Below are 12500 nucleotides of genomic sequence, written 5' to 3' on the forward strand. Positions count from 1 at the left end.
ACCGCTGACTGTGAGATGAACTCCTGCGAAGGAGTCACATCAGGAGAGGAGGTTTGAGTCACTAATTCAAAGCAGACACATTCACAGCACAGCATCCAGCTCACCAACAGTAGCATCACAGTGTCACAAACACTCAGATATATATCCACGCGAAGCAGCAGACGTGGCTCCCCATGGAGGAATAAAAGGAACCAGTGGGCCTATGTGTGAACGCTGACTGAGCAGACTGAAGGGCTTACGCCCTGGCAGCATTCTGAAGGGCCTTGTCCTACAAATTGAGCTAATGATCAAAAGCAGGTCTCCAGTGGCCCTGCCCTACCAGCTAGATCAAACGCTGCACTGAGACTGTGTGTCATGTGGCTAAAACGGGATTTAGGGAAAAGAGGAGAGGAAAGAGGCAAAGCAGGACAAGAAGAGGAGGTGGAAGAGGAAGAGGAGGGGTAGGGGTGTGTATGTGGGGGGTCCGCCTCACCTAAATCCATCTAGGGGATCAGTGGATGTGCCAGGGGTTGGCGCGGAGAGCAGACTGGCACAGGGACGTGGCACTACTGTTCTGCCAGGAGGGGGGTTGAGTGTGGAGGGCCAAGCATCTGACACATCACAGGGAATGTGCACTAGGTGCCAAGACTGAGAGCCCACACTCAGGGACGGGCCCCAGAAAACAAAATAAACAGCACTGTCATCATCACTTCACTCGGCTCCTCGTAGTTCGCTTCAGATTTTTTTGAAGAACAAAGTCATAATATGTGATAGAATATCAGTGAATCTTCATCAGTGAATCATGACTGAAAGGGCTTGTCAAAGTTAGATGTTTTATTTGCTGTTCTCTCAGGTGCTCTGATACCTTGTTATTCAGCCTGGAGTCGACCATTTTACCCTACAATGCAACATTCTTAGCGGGACCTCAGCTTTGGCACTTGCCTCAAACGTTCTCTCAAAACGTTGGAACTCCTTCAGTCTTTCCTGGAATCCCTCTGCCAAGGCACCACCTACACAAAATAAACCAACCTGACTCACGTCACAGTCAAAGAATTATGAGGAGCAAGATGAAGTTGAAATGGGAAAGAAAATGACAGAAATGTGCACTGTATTACTCTTCATATTTTCTCATAAATGTAAAATCTGTCTCTAATTTGCAAAATGGAGCTATTACAACTATTCATGTTGGGTTTTGTTTTGTGTGTGTGTGTGTGTGTGTGTGTGTGTGTGTGTGTGTGTGTGTGTGTGTGTGTGTGTGTATGTGTGTGTGTTGACATTATCAATCAAGAATCTTTTTTTATTCACATTAACAATCAGATCATATTTTTCTTTAAGATGACTCTTAAATGACTTCTGGTCATTTTAGACTCACAGCTCAATGTCCATAGTTCTAGAGTTCCCTGAAAATGGAACGGACCCCATCGTCCCTTACTGTCACTGTCCATATAGCAAAGGCAGATTTGATTGTATGCCATTACACCTTGTGACCTTGTGGCTGTTGGACGTGCTCGACCCCGACGGTCCAGGGCTCACCTGTCTCTGGCATGCCCTGGGCTCGGTGCATCCTGGAGCTGAGCACCTCCTTAGCCGACACAAAGAAGATGCGGTGGGGGGCCTGCCGGGCGTCCACCACCCTCAGCTCGTCCATCAGGAAGCCGAGGCAGCGTTCCATGTGCTGCTTCCGCACCTGAACACACACACACACACACCTCCGTCATTATTTGCTGATTTGATGACTACTATGTTTCAAAAGGATGAGGTCTTTAACAGTTCCTCTAGAGGAACTCTAACACTGAATCATGACTAAGACTGAATCATGGCCTTAATGGAAGTCACAATGGAAAAGGGACATCTGCATTTGTTGAATGTCTGGGACCTTATTGATGTCTTCAATTAGGCATATATTCTTAAAATCTTAATATCCCACAAAATATATCAATCCCACAAACTTATCATGATACTAACCCCAAGTGTTTCGCTAATACTAATACTCTATCTTTGGATCTGCCACTTGAGTCCTTCACATCTACTGATTGTATGTGTCATACATCTTCCAAGTACTCCGGCTCCGATACTGAGACGTCCCATCGGTTGTTGAGGATGAAGATGTTGGGCTTCGAGATCCTCTCACTCACTCTATGGAAAAAGTGCTTCTCCTTGAAGTGAAGAGAAACGAGGAGGCGAAGTCAGTATGTGAAAAAGTGGGCCGGGCCGCAGAACAACTCATAAAACACCTTTAAAAGGACTATTGTGCCATGAAGGTCTCGTAACGCAAAGAAGAAATGACCCAGTCCAAACAATTTATCCAGCAATAATCTAAACATCATCTGAGCTGGCTGAGCCTCCTTCTGGACACATTCTGACCTTTCAGCCCGCCTTGCGTCTGAGGCTCGCTCTCACGCCATATAAATATCAAAACACAGACGGGCAGACATTTTGGCTCCGGCGCCACGGTGTCTGCGAGCGCTCACCGTGTTCATCAGGGTGGACTCGGCGTTGGCCACAAGCACAAAGACGTCAGCGTCCAGACAGAACTTGTCGATCCAGCTGTCGAGCTCAGAGGTGACATCGATGCCCGGGCTGGGGACAGAGGGAGAGATGGAGGGAGGGAGGGAGAGAGAGAGAGAGAGGGGGAGGGAGTGGAAGGGTCAGATCTCATTAACCCACTGATCCCATTCTCTGCTCTCACCCCTCACCCCTCCCTGACTCTCAACCTCAACAAGGCTCTTAGGCCTTACCTAAGCTACAAAACAGTAGGGGGAGGGGATGGTTGGACAGTCTCACAACAGACTGACCATCACAGGTCAGCACTGAACAAGGAAAACGATCTTGGAAGACGACCCGTGACAACTATGTGACTATTGTTCAATTTCATCAGAATGTTTCCGTATAATACCTCTGGCCTTGAAATAAAGTATTAGAGGTCCTATTTTATGATCTAATACTTATGCCTAACTTTACACTGCTGTGAATGTGATATCCACTATACAACTAAAAATAGAGTAAAAAGTATTGTAGTCAAAAAATACACTTGGACAGGCCTGTGTGCTGATTCATGTACCTGTCCAACAGCACCAGGTCGTCTCTCAGCAGGGCACACTTGGTCTTGGGCCAGAACATTCGGACCAAGCAGCCTGAGTCCAAGTCTGGGTCCATGTGTAGCGCATGGGCCAGCTGATTCACCGTCTGAGGAGAGAGATGTGGAGACAGACGAGTCAGACGGACACATGCAAAAGCACTCAGTGGGCTGGCTCTGTACGTGACTGAAGCTTTCAGAGAACTCATTTACAGACATAATAGTTGGTTGCACAATAAAAAGGAATGACACAATTATTACAGTGCATGAAAATGCTCTGCACTGTTCTTCCTACTGCTTCTTCTTCTTACTATTCCGCTTACCACTTTTTCCATACGCTATAAAACTCGAACCGTTTAACTTAGAAACTTTGTTCAAACTTTGTAACATAGGTCTTGAAATGAACCAGGTTGCTATATGTTTTTATACACTTGATACTTTTTGAGATATTAACAAAAAAACAGACATATTTTCCACATAGACTTTTTATTGGGCATTATGACACAATAATGGGTTGTTTTAACTGATTTGCACCTGTTCCTGCAGCCATCTGCTCAACTAGGCCCCATTTTCTCTGTTTCTCTCTATTCAACAAGAATGTAAGGCACTTTCCATCCAACTGTCTGTCATCCATCTGCTTCAAAACCATTCATTCGTCCATTAAACTATCTACCAATACACATCCATTAAACTTCTTGTCTATTGATAATCATCAACCTAATTGATGATCACCCTAGAAACCAGCATAGCGACCACCTTTTTTGGCATAGCAATCACTATATTTACCTAGCAACACCCTAGCAACCATCTTAATCACCCTGAAAACAACCTAGCAACCACCACTAATGTCAACCTAGTAACCACCATAGCAACCAACCTGATTACCCTAGCAACCAGCATGGTAAACTGCTTCATTTGGCATAGCAACCACCATATTTACCCTAGTAACACCTTAGCAACCATCTTAAATACCCTAGCAACAACCTAGCAGCCAAGAAAAGCCAGAAACCACCATAGCAATCAATCATGGTTACCCTACCAACCAGCTTAGCAACCACTTTATTTGGCATGGCAACTACTTTGTCCTCTAGCAACATCCTAACAATCATCTCAATTACCATAGCAACAACCTAGCAACCACCACTTTTTTTTTTTTTTTTAAGTTATTTTTTTGGGCTTTTTATGCCTTTAATTGGACAGGACAGTAGAGAGAATGACAGGAAGCGAGTGGGAGAGAGAGCTGGGGTGGGATCTGGAAAGGACCACGGGGCGGGAATCGAACCCGGGTCGCCGGCGTGCGGTGCAGGTGCCCCAGCCAGTTGCGCCACGGCTGGGGCCTGCAACCACCACTTTAATGTCAACCCAGCATCCACAATAGCAACCAACATGATTACCCTAGCACACAGCATAGCAACCACTATATATATCTTAGACACACCCTAGTAACAATGTTAATTACTTTAGCAACAACCTAGCAACCACCTCTATAATGTCGACCTAACAACTGCCATAGTAACCAGCATCTTAACTGCTTTATTTTACATAACAACCACCACATGTTCCCTAGCAACACCCTAGCAACCGTTTTAATTACCCTAGTAACCACTTAGCAACCACTACATTAATGCCAACCTAGTAACCACCATGACAACCAGTATAATTACCCTAGCAACTGCTTTATTTAGCATAGCAACCACCATGTCTTCCTCAGTAACACCATAGTAGCTATATTTGCATCATCTATTTTACTATTTTACCATTTTTACACTGCACTTACACTTGAAGAGTTTGGTTCCAAAACGCTATATCCACCATTTTAATGAATTTTCATAAATAATTTTTTTGCATTTTGTTTTGCCAGTAATTACAGTGGAACTGTATTGGTTTATGTTAAGTTGAATTATCTTTACTCAATCAAAACAAAACAACTGCATTTTTATTGATATTACCTGAAATACATAATTAAATAACATGACTTTTTAATGTTTTTAAAATGGATATATAGCGTTTTGGAATCAAACTCTTCACTTGCACTGGTAATTCCTTGGAATTGTTTACTAGTTAGTTCATCCTGGTATTTAATTAATCTAAGTGACAGCATGGAGTACTTTGTATTGTATTAGTTGTAAATATCCAATACCTTCAGCATGCTGTGGTATACTGTTAGCAATGCTGACAAGAGGACTTTCTTTTTGTATATTTTGTATAGAGCTCCCCAGTCCCGCCCCTCCTCCGAGAGAGGTGCTTGTCCGGAAGTAAAATTCTCATTCATTTCTCCCATTGACTTCTGGAAAAATTCGGATATAAAGAGTTTTAGACCATGCCTTAGGCTAACCAGCTACGATGTGACTCATAAGCATATAAATTTCGAGTGAAAAAATGAACAGAAAATGTAAAAAAAGCGAAAGGTACAAGACTGTGTACATATCTTAAATTCCGAGATAGAGAACTCAAATCCCAGGATGCTTTGCAAACGTACACACTTTCTCAGGAATGAAGTCATGGGGGATATTTAAAAGTATAGAGAGCCGAAGTCCCGCCCTTCTACTTCCGGTCTATGGGACCTATTTTTCGATTTTTAATGCATGGGAGTCAATGGAGAGATAACAATTATTTTTTGGTCCCGTTCGAGTTGGACCGTGCATTTCACATATGATGTGTGGGAATTTAAAAGATAATTTTCCACATTAATAAAGTTCTGTTTTTCGTTAGACTTTAAAAGTTATGTAAGTTTTGTGCGAATCCGTTCAATGGATTGTCTCAAGCGATGCACGTCACCAACTAGCAAACGAGAGGCTGGCTAGTTAGCTAGCTACTATGCTAGTTAACGGTTACATCTTGCTGCCAGCTAAGTCACTTAACAGCAGTGTTTGTACAGTCTATGAATGAAATACAACTTATCTGGTGTGTTTAATCCTCTGACTCATGATATTTTCATCGGCAAGGGGGAAGCTCAAATAAGACCTGTTGCTGGCGCCCGTGGCTGTGAATTGGTCTAACGTCACTAACGCGACTGATGTGTTTGTAGTCGTTGGAAACACGATCTTTCACAATGTTGTAATTCACTAGTTACAACATACTTTTCAAATGTCTTTACATGAAAAATTGTCATTAAAATTGACAAACATCATATGGGTAATTCTAGGCACAAGACAATCGGGACCAGAAAATAATTTATATTTCTCCATTGACTGCCATTAAAAAAAAATCCAAAGATAGGTCCCATGGAGGCAAACGGAAGGGGCGGGACTTCGGCTCTCTATTAGGATTTGGCTCATAATGATAGAAAAGACTTGGATACAGGCTGCAACATAACTAAGTCCATCCTAACTCTTACTGTGATGACTTACAGAACCAGGACTCAGTTTAGGACCCAGCGCCCAGTTCCATGGCTGTGCTCTGTTGTACCTCAATGCTCTGCCTCTCCTCTGAGCCCTCAGTGGTGAGATAGGCCATGTCGCCATCTGTGCCCTCCACGCTCAGGAAGCAGTTGGTGGTGTGGCCAATGCCACTGGGAAGCACCCGCTCCCGCAGCATGGCGTTGATCACCGTACTCTTGCCATTACTCGTTCTGGTCATTGACAGAGAGGATTGGGTTAAGAGGGCATGTCCAGCAAACAATGGGTTTCAACCAAATAAGGCTATCATAAGCTCAAAGACAGCACATCTCTCTCTCTCTCTCTCTCTCTCTCTCTCTCTCTCTCTCTCTCTCTCTCTCTCTCTCTCTCTCTCTATGTTGAGGTGTTGTTATAATTCTTGTGAATGACCCTCTGATCACAGTCTCCCTGAGGATACTACTACTTGCAGGTTATTTTGAGGGTGAAGGGGGAAAACACCGACTTGACTAATGATGTTTGATATGACTCCTGACATTTGGCTCAGAAGCCCAGTGGCCATTAGTGTAAAGCTCTTTCTGTCTGTCCTGACTCGAGCTGGCCGCTAAGTAGTGCCTGTCCCATGACCTGTACCTGCCAAAGAAGGCCACTTTCATGTGCCTGCGGGCCAGCACCTCTCTGATGATGGTCAGCTTTCTCGTACAGGCCTGCATCTGCACACACTGATCCTCCACAGCCACCTGCTCCAGGTCCTCACTACGCCACGTCTCTGCCCACAACAACACACACACACACACACACACACACACACACACACACACATACGGACACACGGATACAGTAAGAGGAGGACGATGTGTTTGATTGGCATAAATACCAACGGAGAAAAATGAGCATCACCAAACAAAGGGGCACAGCAACAGACAAACAGGACGACGACAATGTCATCAAGCACTTAAAGAGAACAAACACTGCTAACAAATCAGCGTGAGAGAAGAAGAGATAAAAAATCACCACAGAAAGACACTATAATCGGTAGCAGAGAGAGAAACAACATCAACAAACATGCAAATGGACAGGGCACGGCTACTACAGGCCACTGTTGGACAGTCAACACACATAAATGGTGGACAACATATATGGGAGAAGGCGACGACAACACATCAACACAGGGATGAGACGGCCACATGGGCAACACAAAATGGCACCCGTGAGTTAGACTGGCAGTGTCACAGCAATGGGGACAAGGTAGGAGTGCATGATAGTTTACAGGCTAATACACAACTTACCCTTGACAAACACAGAGCCTTCTCTAACAAAGTCCTGCAGCTGGTCAAAGATACAGTTGATGGTCCTTTTGGCAATCACAAAGTGCTTCAGGGGGGAGATGTCCTCCTCATCCATGTTAGTGCTAAGAATGCAAAGATGCCAATATCTTGTGATCTTTGAGGAGGGACTCACTAATGTTAACTTAGAGAGAGAGGAGAAAAAAACTTGAGTTCCTCCTAATTGACTTGGCAGTCATATCTTACCTCTGCAGTGAAGAAAGTGGGAAGTGTCCAATTTTTTTCCTCTATCAGCATAAGCTCTCACAGTTCATTGCCACTTGCACTTATCCTTCCAGTGTTTTCCATAATAAGTTCCAGCTCTACAGAAGCCTCTCTCCTTCCCCCCTCTCTCTCTCTCTCACTCGCCCTTCTCTTTCAGACTCACTGAGGTGTGCAGTCAATCTCATGGGTGTGTGTTGGTGTGTGTGTGTGTGTGTGTGTGCGAGCGTGTGCATGCATGTCTGTGTGTGTGTGTGTGTGGGTGTGTGTGCGCATGTTGGCACCGCACCTCTACCTTCTAAGGAGTGTGTAGTGTGAGTTTAGCCGTAGGAACCTGCAATCCTCTTATTCAGGTTTTAACCCACCAGCTGGCTACACGTTCAGCCTCCTCCTCCTCCTCACTGTTCTTATAAATCATCTATAAATAAATATCACTTAGATAACATCATAACCCCACTCAAGGGTGAAAGACATCACAGCTTGGTTCTTGATATATTCAGATCATACATAGTTTTTAGCTTTGTTACATTGATGTGGTTTGTAACCAATTCTTAAGATATTATTATGACTGTGGTCACACCACAGTTTATTGTGTGTTTTCACCATACTAACACAAGTTTTTGAGTCATAAATTGTGGCTGACCTGGAGGGTGTCATTTTATATTTTTGTGTGTGTGTGTGTTTACATAACGTGCAGTGTAAGTGTGAGCTCACTTAATGTCTACGGCCACAAGATGGTACCCATGTCATTTGGCTTAGCTATCACTGGCATGGAATGAGCCTGAGGTGTTCCTATCAGAAATGCTCCAGAGAGAGGAAGGGTGGGGCAATGAAGGCAGGGCCAGGAGGAAACCCCCGATAAACACACACGCGCGCGCACACACACACACAAACACACACACAGACACACACACACACACACACACAGAGAAAGAGAGACACACACACACACACACACACACACACACACAATTCATTAGAAAAGACACACGCATGGGAGTGGTTCTCTTGCAAGAATCACTCAAATTTGGATGAAATTTCATCATATAATCTTGAACTTGCAAACATTCAACAGCATGTCATCATCCACTGTGACTCTGGCATCCACTCCCACTCTTATGTCTCCCTGCTAAAGGCCACCAGCAACTTTATCAGAAATCTTATTTCAAATTATCGCTTGATCAGAAACAGACAGAACGGAAATGGAATCTGATTCTTAGTTGCCTGAAAAAAAGGGAAAACTTAACTGGCTGCACAGTGCTATGTGTTATCTATCTCTCTCCAATTCGCCTGCACATAGTTTCACTGACCCACTCTGTGTGCATGACAGGATAAGCCCAATTGTTATCTTGTGGGCAGGCACTAGGACCCTGAAGACCACGATGGATAGGAAAAAAACTAGAGTGGTTATTAGAATAGGAATGGAGCAAGCAGCAAAGAAAGGAGGGAAAGAGAGAGAGGAGAGAGAGAGAGATAAAAATGTATACAGAGAGAAAGAGAGACAGAAAGCAAGAGAGAAAGATAGATAGGAGACAGAGAGAGGGAGAGGGAAGGCAATCAGACAAGAGAACAAGGGTTGTGTGGAGAGACATAGTGACAGCTCAAGATTCTAGAAATAGATAGGAGAGAGAGAGAGAGAGAGGGAGAGAGAGAGAGAGAGAGAGGAGTGTACTAGGGGAAGGAGGAGGGGCCCTGCAGACAGCCGGGGCGATAAAACCGAGGCGAGGGGAAGCCTGCGAGAGGACAGGACTGCTTGGGAAACAGACACTCAGCCCCCCTGGAGAAGAAGACAGCCAGGGTGCCGGGGGCAGACACGGTGTGGATTTACTGCCTGCACCACAACTGCCTGGAACCCCGCACTCACGCACCGGGACCGGCTCCGCACGGACTAGAGGACAGGAGAGTCGGGAACGAGTGAGAGAGAGTGCAAACGAGGGAAAGTGCTGAGGAGAGAGAAAGAAAGAGAGAGTGAAGGAGAGAGAGAGAGAGAGAGAGAGAGTGAGAGTGAGTGAGTGGGTGAGACAGAAAGAGGGCATGAAAACAGAGGCGGTGAATTAAATACCACCGATACCACCCACTGAGCCTCCATACCACACACAGAGGACTTGTCACACTCTCCAACACCCAGACACGCACACCCTCACACACTCTTTCACACACACACACACACACTCACACACACTGACACTCGTGCACGCACAGAGAGACACACCACAGTGTGCGCTCAGTGACTCAACCGCTCAGAGAGAGACTCCGGGACACAACATCCATACTGCACACACACACACACACACACACACACACACACACACTCACAGTCACACACACGCACCCACACGCGCAAGCACGCAACTCGTCACCCTCAGCCGTTCTGACAACACCACACGCGGTGATTTGATTGCACTAAGTGGATGAGCTCACACCTGAGGAAGGTCTGAGGCAGAGAGAGAGAGAGAGAGAGAGAAAGAGAGAGAGAGAGAGAGAGCTCCCACTCACGCTCACCGGAGAGAGCCCAGAGCAGCTCAGAGCCAGCATGGCAAAGTGAGGGAACAGGGGCTTCACTCTCTGCTCTCTTCTGCTCTGCAGCCTGCAATCACCCAGCTCCGTCCGTCCGTCCGGCAGAGCCCAGCGTGTGGGTCACAGCCTCGGCTGGACAGCGAGCCCAAGCCAAGGACTTTCTTTTTTTTTGTTGTTTCCCAAATCCCACTCAAAGGCAAAAAGTGAGACGGGAGGACTAATACGCGTGGCTGAACAGACGAAGAGCAACGCTGTTCCTCAGAGGGCAGAAGACAGGATAGTGAGAGGGAGAAAGAGGAAGGGAGAGAGAGAAAGAGAGAGAGAGGACACTTCCGTTGCTTCCAAAACCGCGGGAGAGGATGGGTGCCTAGCCCCCCTCCCGAAGGAGGACTAGGAGAGGAGTCACGCCAAGGAGCCCGCGCCGAGCCACGCACGTCTGGCACCCCGGAGCATGGTGCCCCGCCGAGGGCCACTGGGGGTGCCCCTGCCCCTGCCCTTGCCCCTGCCCTTGCCCCTGCCCCAGCCGCGGGGGCGGATGGCCCTGCTGCCCCTGCTGCTGTCCCTGCTGCTGCTGCTGCTGCCGCTGCGCTGCGCCACACACGGCGAGGACAGCGCCGAACTGGACGGAGACAACTACACAGTCAGCACTGAGAGCCCGGTACGTTCCGCTCACACACACACACACACTCTCTCTCTCTCTCTCACTCTCTCACACTCACACACACACACACACACTTACAAGCACACGTGTGCCCATGTCTGTACGCACACTTTCACTTACACGTTGCAGCACACTCCGAAATGATCATTTCAAAATTCATGCTTGTACACACACACACACACACACACACACACACACACACAAGTGCATATGCCAGATGCAAGGGGGCAAGAGCACTAGCTTGCCAGAAAAAGAAACTGCAGTGCTGCCAGCTGGCCATTATGAATGCGTCTGAATAATATTTATTTAGCCGATATGAAATGCACTCCTTGGGATATTTGAATTGCTGCCTGTGCCTTGGCCACAGCAGCTTGTTATGTGATAGCACTTCAGAACTGTGCTTTGCCCTGATTTGTGAGAACTGATGGCTAGGTTGGAGTGTGAACATTTCGTTTGTAAAGATTTGGTGTTGTTTACTCCATATGCATCCACAATATCACACTTAAGCAGCTTCAAGTGCACTCAAATCAGAGGTCTTTTAGTAGGGTTTTAAATGTACTGTACTTAAAATACCAATGTATATAGTTAGAACTTTAACCAAGCATTAGCTCTCAAGTTATAGTTGGCCACGGAATTGCCCATCTGTATTGTTTTAGGTTTTATTCAAAACCTATCCCTCAATGAAAATGACAGAAACATAGTATCAATGAACACTTTTTTAAGTAATGTTACATAAAATGGAATCGTTTGAATGAAAACATAACTGGTTGGACGAGAGACATTAAAACTGGATGTGCTAATGATGTAATGATGAGAATGTGCAGAGGTATGTGTATACTGAGTCTGCATTTACTAGTACAGCTAAAAAGCATTATTCTAATGTGACCACATACTATAGATTGCACACTTCGACTACTACTACTACTACTACTACTATTACTACTACTACTACTACTACTACTACTACTACTACTACTACTACTACTACTACTATTACTGCTACTACTACTACTACTACTACTACTACTACTACTACTACTACTACTACTATTACTACTGATACTATTACTACTACTGCCTGAATGAGTGACGAAAACAATGTGTGCTTTGTGAATGCTGCAACCCTTTCATTGCTTTAATGCAGTCTTCTTCACAGGAGACTATCTCGTCTGATGCGGCGATAGTCAGTCCTCTCAACACCTGGCTGTTGTTCAGGAACTCCAATAAGGGCGAGACTAAGAATCCCAAGAGACATCCCAAGAGACCATCTAAGGTGAGTGGGCCAGAGGGTCGGGCTGGGCTGGGGCTTCCTGGGGGCTGAGGCTTTGTGACGGATATGCAGGTATGAGAGCCATTCAGTCGCTCAGGTGTGCAGCGAGTTCATT

General features: G+C 45.7%; 3 protein-coding genes across 4 annotated transcripts in view; 1 reads left to right on the plus strand and 2 right to left on the minus strand.

Annotated features, from left to right (window-relative positions):
• The window catches only part of mfn1a (mitofusin 1a), a 16900-nt gene extending 8838 nt beyond the window's left edge, over positions 1-8062 (minus strand). Inside the window, exons 1-10 of the mRNA XM_062528582.1 lie at positions 7923-8062; positions 7680-7801; positions 7024-7159; positions 6464-6626; positions 3041-3165; positions 2451-2559; positions 2028-2135; positions 1513-1666; positions 922-989; positions 1-23 (exon numbers count right to left, since the gene is read on the minus strand). The exon at positions 1-23 is cut by the window's left edge and continues 99 nt beyond it. Coding sequence (XP_062384566.1) covers positions 1-23; positions 922-989; positions 1513-1666; positions 2028-2135; positions 2451-2559; positions 3041-3165; positions 6464-6626; positions 7024-7159; positions 7680-7794 — 1001 coding nt within the window. The 5' untranslated portion in view covers positions 7795-7801; positions 7923-8062. The remainder of the gene's footprint in view (positions 24-921; positions 990-1512; positions 1667-2027; positions 2136-2450; positions 2560-3040; positions 3166-6463; positions 6627-7023; positions 7160-7679; positions 7802-7922) is intronic.
• The window catches only part of phb2a (prohibitin 2a), a 108273-nt gene that overhangs the window by 71434 nt on the left and 24339 nt on the right, over positions 1-12500 (minus strand). The window lies entirely within an intron of this gene.
• The window catches only part of si:ch1073-184j22.1 (erythroferrone), an 8943-nt gene continuing 5837 nt past the window's right edge, over positions 9395-12500 (plus strand). Inside the window, exons 1-2 of one of the 2 annotated variants that reach the window (XM_062528589.1) lie at positions 9395-11112; positions 12260-12388. In XM_062528589.1, the coding sequence (XP_062384573.1) occupies positions 10906-11112; positions 12260-12388 (336 nt within the window). In that variant the 5' untranslated portion in view covers positions 9395-10905. The remainder of the gene's footprint in view (positions 11113-12259; positions 12389-12500) is intronic. The other variant, XM_062528595.1, reaches the window with a different exon arrangement.

Source organism: Sardina pilchardus, chromosome 2 (assembly GCF_963854185.1).
Source record: "Sardina pilchardus chromosome 2, fSarPil1.1, whole genome shotgun sequence".
Classification (NCBI taxonomy): Eukaryota; Metazoa; Chordata; class Actinopteri; order Clupeiformes; family Clupeidae; genus Sardina; species Sardina pilchardus.